This window comes from Somniosus microcephalus, chromosome 5 (genome assembly GCF_052327205.1).
Source record: "Somniosus microcephalus isolate GS21.2 chromosome 5, FLI_Smic_1.0, whole genome shotgun sequence".
Classification (NCBI taxonomy): Eukaryota; Metazoa; Chordata; class Chondrichthyes; order Squaliformes; family Somniosidae; genus Somniosus; species Somniosus microcephalus.
Genome location: NC_140991.1, coordinates 319,742,021 through 319,763,227, shown reverse-complemented (window position 1 = coordinate 319,763,227; position 21,207 = coordinate 319,742,021). Strand labels below are relative to the sequence as shown.

Below are 21,207 nucleotides of genomic sequence, written 5' to 3'. Positions count from 1 at the left end.
TCGAGGACCCTTCGTCAGAACTGGAAAAAGTTGGAGATGGAACAGGTTTTTGAGCAAGTGCAGGAACAGGGAAAGGGGGAGGGGCAGGGAAAGGGGGGAGGGGGGGAAAGAACAAAAGGGAAGGTCTGTGATAGGGTGGAAGACAGGAGAGATTAAATGACAAATGGGATGGTGGTGCAAGGCAAAAGGCGATGGTAATGGGACAAGTTAAGAACAAAAGATGGCTCGAGATGAGGTGTCAATGGCACTGGCAGAATGATCGACAGCTGCCGTGTGAGAGAAAAAAAGATAGGGGCCGAGGTTATAGTCTGAAATTGTTGAACTCGATGTTGAGTCCAGAAGGCTGTAAAGTGCCGAATCGAAAGATGAGGAGCTGTTCCTTGAATGGATTATAACCGTGCTGGATAATTTGCAGTGTGCTTTCAAGATTTTCCCATGATTAACAGTCATAGAAACATAGAAGATAGGAGCAGGAGTGTATTGATTTCTTTGTGGGTTCAATGATGAGACATTTATGAAAGAGAATGAGTTTTAATCTAAAGTCTGTTCAACTCTTTTGTACAGCTTTTACAGGAGACACGATGCTGTGATGCATCTAGAACGAAACTGAAACTAAACTCCACTGCCTTGCTTGTCTCGGTCACATGACCTCTGCTGGTCAGGCACAAGCAATCAATACCTGCAATCATACGGCTAAGGCATCATAATCGAACAGGCAAATACCATCTCTATTTGCTGATATCATTACACAGGAGTAGGCCATTCGGCCCTTCAAGCCTGCTCCGCCATTCAATGAGATCATGGTCGATCATCCAAATTCAATACCCTGTCCCTGCCTTCTCCCCATATCCCTTGATCCCTTTAGCCTTAAAAAAAATATCCAACTCCTTTTTGAATATATTTAATGAACTGGCCTCCACCGCCCTCTGTGGCAGAGAATTCCACAGGTTCACCACTCTCTGGGTGAAGAAATTCCTCCTCATTTCAGTCCTAAATGGCTTACCCCTTATCCTTAGACTATGACCCCTGGTTCTGGATTCCCCGGCCATCAGAAACATCCTTCCTGCATCTAGTCTGTCCAGGCCTGACAGAATTTTATAGGTTTCGATGAGATCCCCTCTCAATCTTCTAAACTCCAGTGAGTATAAGCCCAATCGACACAATCTCTCCTCATACGTCATTCCTGCCATCCCAGGTATCAGCCTGGTGAATCTTCGCTGTACTCCTTCCATGGCAAGAACGTCCTTCCTCAGGTAAGGTGACCAAAACTGCACACAATACTCAAGGTGCAATCTCACCAAGGCCCTGTACAGCTGTAGCAAGGCATCCTTGTTCCTGTAGTCGAACCCTCTTGCTACGAAGGCCAACATACCATTTGCCTTCTTAACCGCCTGCTGCACCTGCATGCTTACCTTCAGCGACTGGTGCACAAGAACACCCAGGTCTCTTTGCACTTCCCCTTCTCCCAATCTATTGCCATTCAAATAATAATCTGCCTTCCTATTTTTGCCACCAAAGTGGATAACCTCACATTTATCCACATTATAGTGCATTTGCCATGTTTCTGCCCAATCACCCAATCTGTTCAAATCGTACTGGAGTTTCCCGACATCCTCCTCACAGCTTACCCTCCCACCCAGCTTTGTGTCGTCTGCAAATTTGGAGATATTACATCCAATTCCCTCGTCCAGATCCTTAACATATATTGTGAACAGCTGGGGTCCTAGGACTGATCCTTGCGGTACCCCACTAGTCACTGCCTGCCACTCGGAAAACGACCCGCAACACTCGTCCAATTTTCCCCGTTAACCCCCTCCGCCATCAAGTTGAACATTTCTTTTCCCCTTTACGTCACAATGAATCATCCACTGTTCCCTGGCTGCGTGGGCAGGTGAACTTTTTCCAAGATTCCTGCCAGGACTGCACACAACAGCTTCCCACCCTCAGTAACTGCATGGCTTCGGGCAGGTTTCAGGGCAACATTTAAACAGCCCTCGCTGATTTCACAACACTGTACATCAATTTCCAAAATCCCCCAAGGAAGGAAAGTTATGTAGACTGCAGCATTTGTAGCCCATCATTATTTCTCAACAAGCTGGCTTGGATCACAGGTAATCTATTGATCCTTCAATGTGAGTATTGTCAAACAGCAACAGAGCGCACGAGCAGTCAGTCTCCATAGAACAACAATTGTATTTTTACAGCACCTTTAACGTATTAAAACATCCCAAGGTGCTTCACAGGAGCCTCATCGAACAAAATCTGACCCCGAGCCACATAAAGAAAGACTTGCATTTCTGTAGCGCCTTTCACTACCTCAGGACGTCCCAAAGAACTTCACAGCCAATGAAGTACTTTTTTGAAGTGTAGTCACTGTTGTAATGTAGGAAACGCGGCAGCCAATTTGCGCACAGCAAGCTCCCACAAACAGCAATGTGATAATGACCAGATCATCTGTTTTAGTGATGTTGATTGAGGGATAAATATTGGCCCCAGGACACCGGGGAGAACTCCCCAGCTCTTCTTCAAAATAGTGCCGTGGGATCTTTTACATCCACCTGAGAGAGCAGACGGGGCCTCAGTTTAACGTCTCATCCAAAAGACGGCACCTCCGACAGTGCAGCACTCCCTCAGCACTGAGGCATTAGGACTGGTGACTAAAGGCTTGGTCAATGAGGAAGGTTTTAAAGAGCATCTTAAAAGGAGGGAGGCAGGCTTAGGGGAGAATTCCAGAGCTCAGGGCCGAGGCAGCTGAAGGCACGGCTGCCAATTGTGGAGTGATTAAAAGTCGGGGATGCGCAAGAGGCCAGAATTGGTGGAGCGCAGAGATCTCGGGGGATTGTAGGGCTGGAGGAGATTATAGACAGAAAAAACTCTCAAATAATTTATGCATTTTCTAAAAAAAATTAAAACCAATTTTAATTTGATTTCCATGCTCATAACAGAGAATCCTTTAAATTCTTCATGAGATCACCGAATTATAAATAACTTCCCGACTACCCACAATTCTCTAATTTGATGATTTTTTTTTTAAATGTCTGGATTATTTCAGTAATGATTGCACATTAATTGCTGGACAAGGTACTTGCGTAAGTTAGTAGACGAGTAGAGAAACTCAATAGTTAAGAGGCCAGTTTGCACAGGGTTGTGTCTTCCTGTTGCAAGATAAGAGCCAATCTTCTCTTCAGGCAAGTTTCCTCTTCAGAGTCTCCCAAAGCCGTGCTCACAGGCTTCCGTCTCTATTGCTCTGACCAGCCATTAAGTTGCACAAGAACGTCCTATGGAGGACACTTCCTTTCATTGCTCCTCTGTGGACAACACTGGCCTCCACAACAAACTTGCACAGAAGGAGGCCATTCGGCCCATCGTGTCTGTGCCGGCCGACAAAGAGCTCTCCAGCCTAATCCCACTTTCCAGCTCTTGGTCCGTAGCCCTGGAGGTTCCGGCACTTCAAGTGCATATCCAAGTACTTTTTAAATGCGATGAGGGTTTCTGCCTCTCCCACCCTTTCAGGCAGCGAGTTCCAGACCCCCCACCACCCTCTGGGTGAAAAGCTTTGCTCCATTGGCCCGCCTGCAATGTGGCAACTCAGCCAGCAGGCAATAGTGAGCACACCAAGAACCCAGCGCTCCACAGGATGGTGCCACTGCAGCACCCTGCTTCTGATCCACCTCATTTTTATCTAAAATAGCGGGCAAGTCAATTGACCCTGGTCAGACTTGGCAATATTCTGCATTCTTGAGGCCTTTCAGCTTTCCCAGAGATTGGGCCAATGTGCAAGTTTGCTAATTGTACACCACACACATTAATTTCCTGCACCAGATTAATTTTAAGTTTCATTTGTAATCCAGAGAAATGATTCCAGATGCTCATAAAATGACTTGCAACAGCTCTTCTTTCAGGGAACCGTGGCACAGTGGGTGAGACACCAGTCTTCCCACTCGGAGATCATGGTTGAAATCCAGTCCAGACTGACGGGATGAAGGTTTGCTCTGTTTGTCGGCCTGCAAAACCTTCCTTTGTGAATTAGCTCTCCCCAAATCGAGTTCCTAGTGAGCACAGGCCAACAGCCGCCAGTCTCCCAAATTCCACTCTGACTGGCAATCTCACTCAGAGACTACAGGAGACCACAGGATGGCTGATGTGGGAAATGAAAAAGAAAAGAAATGCTGCTTTAGTGCAATGCCGGCTGCTCTTGAAAGGTTTGCACTGAGGCAACGAGGGAGATTAATTTTTCAAGTCAATGACCCTTCGTCAGAACTGTTCCGACGAAGGGTCATCGACCTGAAACGTTAACTCTGGTTCTCTCTCCACAGATGCTGCCTGACCTGCTGAGTATTTCCAGCATTTTCTGTTTTTATTTCAGATTTCCAGCATCCGCAGTATTTTACTTTTGTGTTTGTGTGAGGGAGATTAATTGTCCATCTGGCTATGCTACATATAAGCGAGGAGTGTTCACTGCTGACACTGGGGGGGTCGATTTTCCTGAAGCTGTCGGGAAGAAGGCGGGACTACAACTTTCGGGTTTTAGACCCGCCTACTTCGACGTCCGGCCAATCCGCGCGATTTTCCCTTGATTGACCTTGTTGAGCCCGCCCAGCAGGCTCAGCAGGCCAATTAAGGGCCACCCGGCAACAGGTGACGTCACAGACTGCAATTTCATCTGTCAAGAGTTCTTGACAGATGAAATATCAATGTTTCACAGCTGTTTGAAGCTGTGAAACACTGACAGTCTGAGTTCTAACCTGAGTCCTTCTGCACAGATTCAGTTAGAACTCTCACCGGCACTCAAAGCTGAAGGCTGTCACTTTTCACAGATCGCAGCCATTCAGCTTTGAGTGCCGGCTGAGTGATGGGCTCCCAACGGCTACAGGAAGAAAGGCTGTTATGGTAAGTACAGGTAAGTAAAAGTTCTTTACACACTTTAGACACACCAAACACACTTACCTTTGCACTCATGCACCCATCACTCACCTGAACACCAACATCTCGACCCCTCCAACTCCTTCAACCCGACGGCCCGCCTGCTCTAACCTGGCGTGGTTTGGAGCCGTCGGGAAACCCACACGAAACCCCTCAAGAGATTAGGCTAAAAACTGCCTGTTAATTACCTGTTAACAGGCAGTTAATTGGCACTAATCCCTTCCCGCCTGGTTTCGGCGGGTCCCAGTGTGGGGCGGGTACCCGCCGCCTCTGAAAGTTGCGTGGAGCGGGGTTTTGGGCGGGATGGTGTCGGGACCCCCGAATTCGGGATTTCCCCCCTCCCCCGTGCCACACGCCTGAAACCCCGCCTGACGGCTCCAGGAAAATCGACCCCTGGGTGTCTGAAATAGGAAGAGTTCCATTTCAACAACAACAACAACAACTTGTATTTATATAGGGTCTTTAATGTAGTGAAACATAAGAACTAGGAGCAGGACTAGGCCACTTGGCCCCTCGAGCCTGCTCCGCCATTCAATAAGATCATGGCTGATCTTGGGCTCAAAGCCACTTCCCTGCCCGCTCCCCATAACCCTTCACTCCCTTATCTTGCAAAATACTGTCTATCTCCACCTTAAATGTATTTAATGACCCAGCCTCCACGGCTCTCTGGGGCAGAGAATTCCACAGATTTACGACCCTCAGAAGAAATTCCTCCTCATCTCAGTTCTAAAAGGGCGACCCTTTATTCTGAAACTGTGCCCCCGAGTTCTAGATTTCCCCACGAGGGGAAACATCCTCTCTGCATCTACCCTGTCGAGCCCCCTCAGTATCTTATATGTTTCAATAAGATCACCTCTCATTCTTCTAAATTCCAATGAGTATAGGCCCAACCTGCTCAACCTTTCCTCATAAGTCAACCCCCTCATCTCTGGAATTAACCCAGTGAATCATCTCTGAACTGCCTCCAATGCAAGTATATCCTTCCTTAAATAAGGAGACCAAAACTGTACGCAGTACTCCAGGTGTGGTCTCACCAATACCCTGTACAGTTGTAGCAGGACTTCCCTGCTTTTATACTCCAACCCCCTTGAAATAAAGGCCAACATTCCATTTGCCATTTTGATTGCTTGCTGTACCTGCATGCTAACTTTTTGTGTTTCATACACAAGGACCCCCAGGTCCCTCTGAACTGTAGCATTTTGTAATCTCTCTCCATTTAAATAATAGTTTGCTTTTTTATTTTTCCTGCCAAAGTGTATAACCTCGCACTTTCCCACATTATACTCCATCTGCCAAATGTTTACCCACTCACTTAACCTGTCTATATCCCTTTGCAGTTTCTTTGAGTCCTCTGCACAACTTGCTTTCCCACCCATCTTTGTATCATCTGCAAACTTGACTCCTTCATTAATATAATTGTAAATAGTTGAGGCCCCAGCACTGATCCCTGTGGCACCCCACTAGTTACTGTTTGCTTTTATGCAGTAACCTTTTATGTGGCACCTTATCGAATGCCTCCTGGAAATCAAAGTACACCACATCCACTGGCACACCTTTGTCCACCCTGCTCGTTACCTCCTCAAAGAACTCCAGCAAGTTTATTAAACATGATTTCCCTTTCATAAAACCATGCTGACTCTGCTTGACTGAATTTTGATTTTCCAAATGCCCTGCAACTGCTTCCTTAATGAAGGACTCCAGCATTTTCCCCACGACAGATGTTAGGCTAACTGGTCTATAGTTTCCTGCTTTCTGTCTCCCTCCTTTCTTAAATAGGGGTGTTACATTTGCGGTTTTCCAATCCGCTGGGACCGCTCCAGAGTCCAGGGAATTTTGGTATATTGCAACCAATGCATCCACTATCTCTGCAGCCACTTCTTTTAAGACCCTGGGATGCAGGCCATCTGGTCCAGGGAACTTGTCGTTTAGTCCCATTATTTTACCGAGTACGATTTCCTTAGTGATAGTGATTGTCTTTAGTTCCCCACTCTCTGTGTCCCCTTGATTATCCATTATTGGGATTATGTTGTTAGTGTCTTTTACCGTGAAGACAGATACAAAATATTTGTTCAGAGTCTCTGCCATTTCCCCGTTCCCCATTATTAATTCCCCAGTCTCATCCTCTAAGGGACCAATGTTTACTTTAGCTACTCTCTTCCTTTTTATGTACTTGTAGAAGCTCTTACTGTCTGTTTTAATGTTTCTTGCCAGTTTACTCTCATAATTCATCTCTCTCTTTATTGTTTTTTTAGTCATCCTTTGCTGGTTTTGAAAAAATTCCCAAGTCTCTGGTCTCCCAACAATCTTGGCAACATTGTATGCCTTTGTTTTCAATTAGATACCATCCTTTACTTCCTTAGTTAGCCACGGATGGTGCTCCCTTCTCTTAAAATCTTTCTTTCTCACTGGAATATATTTTTGTTGAGAGTTATGAAATATCTCCCAAGGCGCTTCACAGGAGCGTTATCAAACAAAATTTGACACCGAGCAACATAAAGAGAAATTAGGGCAGGAGGTAGGTTTTAGGAGTGCCTTAAAAGGAGAAAAGAGAGGCGCAGAGGTTTAGGGAGGGAGTTCCAGAGCTTAGGACCCAGGCAGCTGAAGGCACGGCCGCCAATGGTGGAGCGATTAAAATCAGGGATGCTCAAGAGGGCAGAGTTGGAGGAGCGCAGATATCTCTGGGGGTTGTGGGGCTGGAGGAGATTACAGAGATAGCGAGGGGCGAGGCCATGGAGGGATTTGAAAACAAGGATGAGAATTTTGAAATCGAGGCGTTGCTTTAACCGGGACCCAATGTAGGTCAGTGAGCACAGGGGGTGATGGGTGAACGGGACTTGGTGCGAGTTAGGACACGGGCAACCGAGTTTTGGATGACCTCAAGTTTACGTAGGGTGGAATGTGGGAGGCCGGCCAGGAGTGGGTTGGAATAGTCAAGTCTAGAGGTAACAAAGGCATGGATGAGGGTTTCAGCAGCGGATGAACTGAGACAAGGGCGGAGACGGGCGATGTTACGGAGGTGGAAATAGGTGATTAGTTATGCCGCGGATGTGGTTGGAAGCTCATTTCAGGGTCAAATATGACACCAAGGTTGCGAATAGTGACGCCACCAACATTGCTCACTTTGATCACAAGACGTAATAATTTTTAAAAATACATCATTGGTACAAATTTAATTTCAAAAGGAATTTCTGTTTCGCAAGCGGCCCACCTAACATTTTGATCGTGATGACCTGTGGAACACGTTTCAAGAATCATCAGAGACGGTTTACTCCTGTTGCTAGTGATAAGAACTCAAGCTATTCTTAAGAATTGCCTTACTCATTTCTACACAGACATGGCGGCAATTCGCTAGTCATCAATTCTTGCTCCCAAAACAGTAGTTAGTCACTCCCGTCAACTAAAGAGCCAGTCAGCCTTCTCCATCGCCAAGGCATGCTGCAGCATGTTGTAGGGAGACTCATTTAGGCCATTTAGGACTGAGATGAGGAGAAATTTCTTCACTCAGAGGGCGGTGAATCTTTGGAATTCTCTACCCCAGAGGGCTGTGGAGGCTCAGTCGTTGAGTATATTCAAGACAGAGATCGATAGATTTTTGAATATTAAGAGAATCAATGGATATGGGGATAGTGCAGAAAAGTGGAGATGCGGTAGAAGATCAGCCATGTTCTTATTGAATGGTGGAGCAGACTCAAGGGGCCGAATGGCCGACTCCTGCTCCTAATTCTTATGTTCTTATAGAAATGTACAGCACAGAGGGAGGCCATTCGGCCCATCGTGTCTACTCCCAACACAGAGATGTGCCCTTATTTCAGCATCATGATCCGTGAGCAGCAAACTTGCAGGAGGGAAAGTAATTGTCCTGGGCCTGACCGTGAGCTCAGGGTGGAACATTTCAGCGACATTCATGCCCCTCGGCACCGCTGGTTAAGTTCTCCCAGCGAATGCTGTAGAATTCTCTGCAGCCTTGCAGGAGCCCTCCTGTCTGCAGAGTCAGCAGGAGCAACTGGGAATTGGTTCCATGGGTTCGGCTGCTTCAACAGCACGGTGTGTGTTTTAACAAATGATGTTGTACAAGGAAACAAAATAAGCAGCGTGGGAATCCGATGACCTGTGTTTGGATTTGTTTTCTTTCAAATACCACACCATGAGCATGTAAAATCTACTGAGATCTAACCTCTTAACATTTTGCCAGTTTCCTTAGGAGCTCTCCCAGCTAAAGTGGGAACATAATTGAAAAGTACATTGGCTTGCTGACAACCTCATGGTCTGTAAAACATTAAAAACTCTCAGCATTCTCATTACCATTGAAAGCTTTGCCTCAGAAGAGCTCACCCTTCTCTTCGTGCACCGCCCTATTTCCCAGTCAGTGCTTCTCTTTCTTCAAATAACTAATTTGCAAGCAGAACGAATCAGGCCCCTAAATTCTGTACGTTGTCATTAGCTAAAGACGCTGATGGAGAATGCTGCTGTGCACAGAGTCATAACGGCACAGAAAGAGGCCATTTGGCCCATCGAGTCCGTGCCGGCTCTCTGTGGAGCAATCCAGTCAGTCCCATTCCCCCGCTCTATCCCCGTAGCCCTGCAAGTTTATTTCCCTCCAGTGCCTATCCAGTCTCCCCTTGAAAACATTGAGTGTCTCCGCTTCCACCACTTCCGTCGGCAGCGAGTTCCAGGTCCTCACCACTCGCTGCGTAAAAAAGTTTTTCCTCACGTCCCCCCTGTATCTCTTGCCCAAAACCTTAAATCTATGTCCCCTAGTCCTTGTACCATCAACTAGTGGGAACAGCCTTTCCCCGTCTAGCCTATCCAAACCCATCATAATCTTGTACACCTCTATCAAATCACCCCTCAACCTCCTTTGCTCTAATGAAAACAAATCCAGCTTCTCCAACCTGTCCTTGTAGCTAAGATCCCCCATCCCCGGAACCATTCTGGTAAACCTCCTCTGCACCCGCTCAAGGGCCTTCACATCCTTCCTAAAGTGTGGTGACCAGAACTGGACGCAATATTCCAGTTGTGGCCTAACCAGCACTTTATATCAGCATAACTTCCCATCATTTTGTAATGAATACCTCTATTTATGAAGCCCAAGATTCCATATGCTTTGCTAATTACTCTCTCAACATAGTTTGAAGGAGAAGTATACAAGTGGAGCAGGGTATCTCACTCCCAGCCAGTTAGACATTTTCCTGCAGCCTTCAGCTCGAAAATACAGGACATATGCAGAGCACACAAGCCTCTCGCCCGCAAAAAAAAATTCTGGAAAGTCTTGAATTTATTCCCAACAGATGAGATCAATGTTCCGGTTAAGCTGCTCAGTCGGCCAGTGGTCTGGAGGTCCCGCGCAGGCTGCTCACTGGCTTTTCAATGGGACATTTTGCGCTTTTAAACGGGTCGCGCAGTCCGTTAAAAGAACCGCGCAGCCAAAAATAAAATTGGGGGAACACTGGATAGATGTGAAGAGATTGTTTCCCCCCTGGCTGGAGAGTCTAGAACCAGGGGTCACAGTCTCAGGATAAAGGCCCGGCCATTTAGGACTGAGATGAGGAGGAATTTCTTCACTCAGAGGGTTGTGGATATTTGGAATTCTCGACCCCAGAGGGCTGTGGATGCTGAATCGTTGAGTATATTCAAGGCTGAGATCGATAGATTTTTGGACTCTAGGGGAATCAAGGGATATGGGGATTGGGCGGGAAAGTGGAGTTGAGGTCGAAGATCAGCCATGATCTTATTGAATGGTGGAGCAGGCTCGAGGGGCCGAATGGCCGACTCCTGCTCCTAATTCTTGTTATTTCGTTAGTTGAGACCCAGGAAGATTATTACTTTTTAAGTTTCAACTCTTGTCTGTAACAAATCTTGTGAGAGTACATGGCTTTTAAACATCGACTCACAGAACTGTGCAAAAATAAATCGGCATATTGAATGCTGACGTTAAAATCTGACAGCTTCTGGAAGCATTCAGCTGCAAAACCACTGGGGATTGTATCAGCACTGCCATATGTTGAGGGTGTGGCACCTTCAATTCCAGCCTCATTACACCCCATCTGACTCAGTGTTCCCAGAACATATCAGACACTAAACTGGAGAATGAGTAAAAAAGATTACACCCAACAATAATATTGTTGGAGTTGTAGCCTCTTGTATAGTGGACAGAGTTTCCATTATGATCCAGCACCCTTAGAAGGAACAAGGAACAAGAAAGAAAGACAAAAAGACAGAAAGACTAGTCACTGTTGTAATGTGGGAAACGCAGCAGCCAAATTGCGCACAGCAAGCTCCCACAAACAACAATGTGATAATGACCAGATAATCTGTTTTTAGTGATGTTGATTGAGGGATAACTATTGGCCAGGACACCAGGGATAACTCCTCTTCTTCGAAATAGTGCCGTGGAATCTTTTACGTTCACCTGAGAGAGCAGACGGGGCCTCGGTTTAACGTCTCATCCGAAAGACAGCACCTCCAACAGTGCGGCACTCCCTCAGTACTGCCCCTCCGACAGTGCGGCGCTCCCTCAGTACTGCCCCTCCGACAGTGCAGCTCTCCCTCAGTACTGCCCCTCCGACAGTGCAGCACTCCCTCAGTACTGCCCCTCCGACAGTGCGGCACTCCCTCAGTACTGCCCCTCCGACAGTGCAGCACTCCCTCAGTACTGCCCCTCCGACAGTGCAGCACTCCCTCAGTACTGCCCCTCCGACAGTGCAGCACTCCCTCAGTACTGCCCCTCCGACAGTGCGGCGCTCCCTCAGTACTGCCCCTCCGACAGTGCAGCGCTCCCTCAGTACTGTCCCTCCGACAGTGCGGCGCTCCCTCAGTACTGCCCCTCCGACAGTGCGGCGCTCCCTCAGTACTGCCCCTCCGACAGTGCGGCGCTCCCTCAGTACTGCCCCTCCAACAGTGCGGCGCTCCCTCAGTACTGCCCCTCCGACAGTGCGGCGCTCCCTCAGTACTGCCCCTCCGACAGTGCAGCGCCCCCTCAGTACCGCCCCTCCGACAGTGCAGCGCTCCCTCAGTACCGCCCCTCCGACAGTGCGGCGCTCCCTCAGTACTGCCCCCTCCGACAGTGCGGCACTCCCTCAGCACGGCGCTGGAGTGTCAGCCTGGATTTTTGTGCTCAACATTCTGACTCACGGGCGAGGGTGCTGCCCACTGAGCCATGGGGTGACACAGCCAATGTTGGGCTTGTAAATCATACAGTGTATTCACACAAGTTTTTAAAAAAAGACACCGAATGAGTTAAGCTTGAATGCTGTTTCCCCACAAACTGTAAACAAAAACAATTAGTTAACCTGTGTCAACAACTGAGAAACAAACAGTCACACCCGTTGCTTTGGGAAGTTTCTGATTCCTTTAGGCTATGAACAAAGAGGGATAATAAAAAGAGACAGAGACACAGAGGAAATTGAGCTGTTAAAACAGAATGCTGCAAGGCCAGTCAGGCCCAGCAAAGTCTCAAGAAGGTTAGACGGCAGGGGAGTATTTTTAGGAGTTATTTTGTTTAAAATCCAGCAAGGTAAGAGTGCATCACGTGTCTGTTATTACCCAAAGACAAGATGCACTGATTAAGCAGAACGAGTTGGATATTGTTCTGAATGTTGATGACGGGTTTCAATAGAGCGACTGAAAAATTGGTTTCACTGGCAGGAGGTCGGTCACCAGAGGCCACAGATTTGAGATAATTAGCAAAAGAGCCAGAGACACGATGTGGAGAAGATAAGGAGAATTCTTCTTACGCAGCGAGTTGCTGTGATCTGGAATGCGCTGCCTAAAAGGACGGTGGGAGCAGATTCAGTCGTAACATTCAAAAGGGAATTGGATAAGTACTTGAAAGAAAGCTTTTGCAAAGCTACGGGGAAAGAGCAGGCGAGTGGGACTATTTGGCCAACTCTTCCAAAGAGCCGGCTCATGTACGACGGGAAGAATAGCCTCCTTCTGCGCTGCTCGATTCCATGATTGGCTGCAAAACAAAGCAACTTAACAATTCATATCTGCCCTCATTTTACCATGCACCTTCCTGTAGTGTATGTAACCGTTCCACCTTTAAGAGAACTATTTTAAGGGTTGCACTACTTTATCTTGGCTGCTGTATACTGTAATACCGGTGGTGACCACACCGGTATATAAGTGCTGTGTAATGATTTATTGGGCAGTTCCACCCTGACCTTCGACTAGTAAAGACCTGTTAACATTTACTCTTGTGGTCTGTGTAGTAATTCTCATTATAACACACAGACTTAACACTTCCCAGTCCACCTTCCAAAAGATTGAAGCACATGTGCAAAAGACACGAATAATCAATTCATAGCCCAAGGGTATAGTAATGTTATACCCCCTGAGTTACACTGTCATATGGTTAGATGTTGGGTAGTGTGGACACAACCCTACACGCAAGACATTCAGCTTGCTGGCAGAAGTGATGAGCAAACCCTGTACCCCAGAGGATGTCTACGGCAAGACCTGAAACTTCTAACAAGGAAAGCAAGAGATTTACTCATTAAATGGAAGCCATTCCAACACCTCCACATGTGCAAAAATCGATGCATTGAACCGAGGCTTCTGCTTATAACAAATGAAAAAGAAACTAAGAAAAAGTCAAGGAGCAGAATGGATTAAAAGAGAGAAAGAAAACTAAAAGGAGTTAAGAGAGGAAAGGCAAGACAACCCAACGAGACTTCTCATCCTCCACCCAAATGTTCTGGCTCGCCGCCACTTATTTCACTGTTCGAGCACCGCCAACATCATGTTCGGACTAAAATGCCATCATCAGCTGCCGATGACGAGTTGCCTCATCATAAATGTTATCCTGCAAGGTGGTGCGACAGCAACAGAAGCTGGCGACGATTCTACACTATTAAGGCCAGCATTCAAGGGAGGCATTGTACACTGAACCAAAAAAAAAAAAAACACTTTCATCCACTGGTCCTGTTGTGTATGCCCTTGTACCTGGCTCTCAAAAAAAATGGACAGTGATTTAGCAGAAAACGGATATTATGCACTCGTGTAAGAAAAGGGAGCGGGCAAGAGAAAACGCTAGTGAAGACAGAGAGAAGAGAAGTGGACGGAACTAATCTCTGCTTTACCCGGGAAGGTTGGGATAGCGTGTACGATGGTTATTGGTTATAAAATACAGTATGCGCCACAGTGAAACTAATTCCTTGTTGTAGCAACGACCGGTATATTTGCAGCCAAACTGGCATCAGTTTGTTGATTTGTTTTGGGTGGGAGAACTCTGCATGAGGTGGGATCACAGCACTTCAGCTCCACGGCAACTGCAGCATAACCGACGCCAGGACAAATCAAACTGGAATTTTAACGGTTGAGCCCATTGCCCTGGCTTCACGTTTCAAGGTCCAATCAGCATCAGAAAGTTCACCAGCAGCTCGTGGCTGGCGTTTATCAAACCGACCTCTTCAACCAAGCTTCTGATCACCTACCCCAACATCTCATGGGGCTCGGTGTCAAATTTTGTCTGATAATCGCTCCGTTAAAGGCGCTGTGTAAATGCAAGTTGTTGTTGACTGGTCTGCCAACACTCACTGGCTGGAATTACTCATGCAGACTGGCCATTGGGGCAAAGGACTAAAGGTGTTGCCAGTTACCATAGAAGCATCCGCCAACACAAGTCACCAGGTTCAAAAGAAGAAAAAAATATGTATTGTTAGACAAAAACACTAGTTGATCTCACTTAGTGTTGTACATGGGGAGTCAAGACCGAGGGTAATTGTCATGTGAATCGGGGTTAGAGGCTGGAGGAACGGTTATTGAACTGGGGGGAGGGGGCAAACATACTATCAGTGCCTATTTTAGTCATACATTCTGTCCTTATATTTTCATTATAAATTTTTATGTTCATAATTATACGGGAAACTGCCATTCTGGGAAACAGCAGCCAGTATCGACCCGCTAAAAAATGCAAAAAAGACAGACTTGCATTTCTATAGCACCTTTCATGACCACCGGACGTCCCAAAGCGCTTTACAGCCAATGAAGTACTTTTTGAAGTCTAGTCACTGTTGTAATGTGGGATGGACGGAATCGTGGGATGTGTGCAACATAAAGAACCAACACCTCATCACTGACCCAACAGCAGAGGTCCCTGGCTTCAGCCTTCCTCGGGGACAGTGGACAGCGCTCAACCCAATCCACACGGGGCACGGACGATGCGGCCACCGACTCCACCAGTGGAAGATGAGGGACAATCCGAAGTGCGACTGTGGCCAGGAGTCCCAGACCATGGAACACATCACATCAAATCAACCTGCCCACTGAGATCTGTTGCGGGAGGCACCTCATTTCTCCACTCGGCATCTGGGGCGACCATCGAACGGAGAGCCAGACTAGACATCCCATCATACGAAACAACAACAATATGGAAACTGCGTATGTAAGCTTATCACATTGTACTTACATACTCCCACAGACAGTGAGGCAGCAGCGCATGCACTGGCCGGGTGGGTGATTGTAATTAAAGCGTGATAAGTTCACATAGGCTATGCATGGGCAAAGGAATTCCTAATGGAAAAGAACTGACAGGAAGTGTATGCAAACACGAGATTTTTAGTACATTAATAGATGTGTGAATAATGAAAGTAAAGGGCAAATATATAATCATGCAATGACATCAAATATAATGCCCTTGCAGACAGATCACCTCAAACGTAATTTCTTGCATAAATTAGCAGCTTTAAAAAAAAAAATACAAGGGGAGAAATTTTAGGTCAACATAATTTATTAATGCTGGAAAAGCTGGCGAATCATTCTTTGAATTCACAATTTGAGACCTGAAGCATAAAATTGCACTCTCTGAACTTTGAGCGAGAATCCGAGGTACATCTTTCAAGTGCACCAATGATCCCAACACTGGGCAGCTTCACAATAGTGCTCGATTACAAAAGTCACGTCAAAAGACCAGCATGAATTTTTAGAATGAGTTCGAACCCATCGGATTTTAATTAGCACAGAGTCGTCAGGTCAATGAAGGAAAAGGTGTTTATTTTGTTCTTGAGGCTCGAAAAGATTAAACTGCACAAAGTGCAAGCGACACAATAAAACCCACAAAATCTCTTGCCCAGATCGATTTTATAAAGCAGGAATTAAAATGGGAAATGTGCATGGTAAAGGGGGAAAAAAATCCCTTTTATTTAACAAAAGAAGCAAACCAGTGAAAGAGGACATATTCATCCTGGTTAGGCATCATTTAGAGAGGGCAAAGGTCATCGGTGATCTACGTAAGGATTGGAGACAGACAAACTTCATTAAGCACAAGAGGATAACAAGATATACTGCAGGGATCGTGGAAAATTCAGCTATGTGATCAACACTCAGCTGGGATTAAAGTCATCACCAAAAAGCACAAGGCACATTACCTTTGTATTGAAAGGCATCTCATTGAAACATAACATTCTGAGGGGAGATTGATGGGTAGATGCAGAGAGGCTGTTTCCCCCTGGCTGGAGTGTCTCGAACTAGGGGTCACAATCTAAGGATAAGGGGTCGGCCATTTAGGACTGAGATGAGGAGGAATTTCTTCACTCAGAGGGTGGTGAATCTTTGGAATTCTCTGCCCCGGAGGACTGTGGCTGCTGAGTCGTTGAGTATATTCAAGACTGAGATCGATAGATTTTTGGACTCTAGGGGAATCGAGGGATATGGGGATCGGGCGGGAAAGTGGAGTTGAGGCTGAAGATCAGCCATGATCTTACTGAATGGCGGAGCAGGCTCGAGGGGCCGAATGGTCGACTCCTGCTCCTAATTATCATATAAATTTTTTTTTTTTTTTAATTTGTTTATGGGATGTGGGCGTCGCTGGCAAGGCCAGCATTTATTGCCCATCCCCAATTGTCCTTGAGAAGATGGTGGTGAGCCACCTTCTTGAACCGCTGCAGTCCGTGTAGTGAAGTAACTCCCACAGTGTTGTTAGGGAGGGAGTTCCAGGATTTTGACCCAGCGACGATGAAGGAACGGCCGATATATTTCCAAGTCAGGATGGTGTGTGACTTGGAGGGGAACTTGGAGGTGGTGGTGTTCCCATGCGCCTGCTGCCCTTGTTCTTCTAGGTGGAAGAGGTCGCGGGTTTGGGAGGTGCTGCCGAAGAAGCCTTGGCGAATTGCTGCAGTGCATCTTGTAGATGGTACACACTGCAGCCACGGTGCGCTGGTGGTGGAGGGAGTGAATGTTTAAGGTGGTGGATGGGGTGTCGATAAGCGAGCTGCTTTGTCTTGGATGGTGTCAAGCTTCTTGTGTGTTGTTGGAGCTGCACTCATCCAGGCAAGTGGAGAGTATTCCATCACACTCCTTACTTGTGCCTTGTAGATGGTGGAAAGGCTTTGGGGAGTCAGGAGGTGAAACACTCACCACAGAATACCCAGCCTCTGACCTGCTCTTGTTGCCACAGTATTTATGTGGCAGCTTCAGTTAAGTTTCTGGTCAATGGTGACCCCCCAGGATGTTGATGGTGGGGGATTCGGCGATGGTAATGCCGTAGAATGTCAAGGGGCGGTGCTTAGACTCTCGCTTGTTGGGAGATAGTCATTGCCTGGCACTTGTGTGGCACGAATGTTAGCTGCCACTTATCAGCCCAAGCCTGAATGTCGTCCAGGTCTTGTTGCATGTGGGCATGCACTGCTTCATTATCTGAGGAGTTGTGAATGGCACTGAACACTGCAGTCATCAGCAAACATCCCCACTTCTGACCTAATGTTGGAGGGGATTTGTCTTTGCCACCATAGCAACATGCACACAGCTGATTACACCGTCAATATAATATATTCACATTTAGAATGTTTTATTAACTTCAATTTGAACAACAGAAAGGCACAAGATCAATCAGAGATGTTTGTGCTTCATTTCAAGGCTTCCAATTGCACTAAAAGCATTTCATGTGCTCCCCTTCCAACCACTCCATCAAGTGAAATGGGAGAACAGAAGCATTAATTACCCCACTGCATTAATCATGAAGTGGTAAAACTGAAACCAAGGACATTTGTTCCAAAGTGATCTTACGACAATGGGTCTGTTTGAAAACCGAAGTGCCGCCTACCTGTGAGAAACTAAACCAGAATAGCGCTGTGCCTGCGCCATCATTCCTCACATAGCAAGCTCCGTATCTCAAGTGTGCAAATGGACAGCAACCTGGGACCTTGTGAGATCTGAACAGTTGCAAGGAGAGAAGGAAAAATATACATCAACAAGGAGAGTCAGCCAGAGTATTCTCAGTCGTGGCTCAGTGGGCAGCACCCTCGCCTCCGAGTCAGAAGGTCGTGGGTTCAAGTTCCGCTCCAGGGACTTGAGCACAAAAATCTAGGCTGACACTCCAGTGCAGTGCTGAGGGAGTGCTGCACTGTCGGAGGGGCCGTCTTTCAGATGAGACGTTAAACCGAGGCCCCGTCTGCTCGCTCAGGTGGACGTAAAAGATCCCATGGCCACTATTTCGAAGAAGAGCAGGGGAGTTCTCCCCAGTGTCCTGGGGCCAATATTTATCCCTCAATCAACATCATTAAAACAGATTATCTGGTCATTATCACATCGCTGTTTGTGGGAGCTTGTTGTGCGTAAAATTGGCTGCAGCATTTCCCACATTACAACAGTGACTACACTTCAAAAAGTACTTCATTGGCTGTAAAGCGTTTTGGGACGTCCGATGGTCATGAAAGGCGCTATAGAAATGCAAGTCTTGTTTTCTTGTTGATAGAGGGGGCCTGAGATTCAAACACACTACCTTTTGATTTTGATAAGGGGGGTTCTTACTGAACAAAGTATCACAGCACAATTTGCAATGCCACTATATGATTTCACACCTGCAATTCTTCATACATGAAGTTTCTAATCCAAGTCTGTGCCATCAGTGCTGCCATTCTCCAGCTACACGCAGCCTTGCTGCTCACCATCTCAGCTCGTTAATAATGGGGATACGGCGATCTGGCAGGAAAGTGGAGATGAGGTAGAAGATCAGCCATGATCTTATTGAATGGCGGAGCAGGCTTGAAGGGTCGAATGGCTGACTCCTGCTCCTAATTCTTATGTTCTTAATATTATCAAACCTAATGGCGAGGGAATACATCTCACCGGTACGAAAAGGTTTGGTTAAAAACCTCACATTTTCTTCGCTGGATTCCATGTGACATAAATCTTGTAGATCACCGAATGGATTGATTCAGGTGATACAGGTAGGCTATCCTTTATCCGCACTTCCGAAAACCTCTAAAAACCGAAAGTTTTTTCGTGGAGCGTAAGTCGTGCGCACGACATGACCCGAGTGGCGCCAAACATGACAGGAGTGGTCCGGGAGCTCTGCCTTTCCCCGTGAACAGGGCAGAGGGTCACAGAGTTCCCTCCTGGGTAGGAGATTGCAGGCCGAGCCGGGCAGTGTGAAGGAGGTACCGGGAGAGTGAACCCAACAATACAGCGGCCCGTCCGATAGCTGCAGCGGCCCGTCCGATAGTCTTTTCTCCCCCCCACCGCCCCGACTTGATTTGCGGGCCAGCTTAGTGTAGGAGTCAGCCGATATCCGGCTTTCCCACAACTGGTGGCGGCAGTCGAGCCCCAGACCCCCGCTAAGTCAAGGAATTCAGATACGGAGCAGGGGGAGCCGGAAACCTCGATCTAACGGCAGAAATCAGCAGCCGTTTTGTTAGGTTTTTTTTCTTCCACTAGGTTTTTTTTCTTCCCCTAGGTTTTTTTTCTTCCCCTAGCATTTTTTTTTTTTTTTTTTTTAAAAACAGTCAGGCTGTGGAAAGAGTCTCTGTAGCTTAGCAACAGCTTCAGAGACGCTTCCAAGGCAGGGCCCGAGTGTTTACAAGCTGTTGCTAAGCAACAGTGTTTGTTGTCAGATACGGAGATGAAAACCTTCTGAAATCCGAAAAATTCTGAAAACCGAAACACAGCTGGTCCCAAGGTTTTTGGATAAAGGATAGTCTACCTGTACAGAGAAGAATGAATTGTGGACAAAAATTAAAACAATGCCAAGCTTTGGACAACAGAAAAAATCTGCATCGCCTGTAACGAGCTGGGTGATGATTCCGCTGATCACAGCCAGAACCGCAACCGAGTTCGTACTACTACCTCAGAGGGAAATAAATCAGCCAGCCAAGGCTCCCGATTGCCAGGGAACGCTGCAAAGTATGATCGCCCGTGATTTGTGGTCAGTGGTGAAGCAAAGGCGCTCACCGCCGGCCCCGGAGTAAGTTCCCCACAAAAATCTCCCGATCTCTCCATGACGAGAAGTTCGGCTTTTCCTGACATGCAATTTAAATCAACACAACTTAATGGGGAATCCCTAACACGAGCTGCTGTGACGTCAACAGGCTAACTAAGCAGCCAAGCACAATGCAGAATTCTCACAGATAGTGAACCAGGAAGTGGGCAAGCTCCTTTGATTCTAACTTTTTAAAAATGTTAGAGAGAGCAAAACAAAGATTGGGGCTCTCACACGGGAAAAGGCAAACCTGAAATAAAGTTGGACAAACTTTTTTAAAAAACAATTTTTTTTTATTTTTTTTTAATTGTAATTTTTATTAAAATTGATAATTTTTATTAAAATTGATAAATTTGACTCTCCACAAAATTTTAATTAGTTTTTCGAGGCCTTAACCTTTGTCTAGCAGTCAATACGCTGATAAAACCCCAGTTACACCAAATCCTAAAGGATCTGACTTTTAATGGGGAATTTAACAGCGGTATTACTGTGGAAGAGACGAAGTGTTCATCGGTTTCCCTGATTTCAGAGATTTCACTGATTGCCGGCTCTGTGGTTGGGTTTGGGGGGGGGGGGGGGGGGGGGTGGTACACAGCGCAGCCAGTGTCGGAGCAGTGAATGACTGACCGCAACTTCGGGATTTCCACGTTAGACTGCGCCTGCCCTAGATCCTGAAGTTGCGGTCAGTTTCAAAGGGGTAATAACTGTGAGCGCTATTCATTCTCCATTATTACCCATTGCGAAGTCTGGGCCATTATATACGAGAGACACAGACACACACACAGGATTTGGCTCAGCTATGATCACCAGCGCTCTGCTGTTTAATAGCCTAAAGGCATGGAAAATGGCAAGATGGTTGAGGTTGTTGTGAAACTATAACATACCAGCATGAAACAACGCCTTCATAAAAGGAGAGGAAGCAAGATTATGACAAGGTCAAAAACTTATAAACATTATTAAGACACAAAGTGACACTTTTGACATTATACTGAATTTCCTAAGGAGATACAATACAACATACTGTAATCAAAACCCCACACGCTCAGAGTCATTAGACACAAAAGAGGCAAACACTCAGCCATGCGATCGGA

The 21,207-nt window shown here is 46.6% G+C and overlaps 1 protein-coding gene across 1 annotated transcript in view; it reads right to left on the bottom strand.

Annotated features, from left to right (window-relative positions):
- The window catches only part of trak1a (trafficking protein, kinesin binding 1a), a 236,496-nt gene extending 217,685 nt beyond the window's left edge, over positions 1 to 18,811 (bottom strand). Inside the window, exon 1 of the mRNA XM_085989320.1 lies at positions 18,720 to 18,811. Within this exon, the coding sequence (XP_085845446.1) occupies positions 18,720 to 18,733 (14 nt within the window). The 5' untranslated portion in view covers positions 18,734 to 18,811. The remainder of the gene's footprint in view (positions 1 to 18,719) is intronic.
- Between the last annotated feature and the right edge of the window lie 2,396 nt (positions 18,812 to 21,207).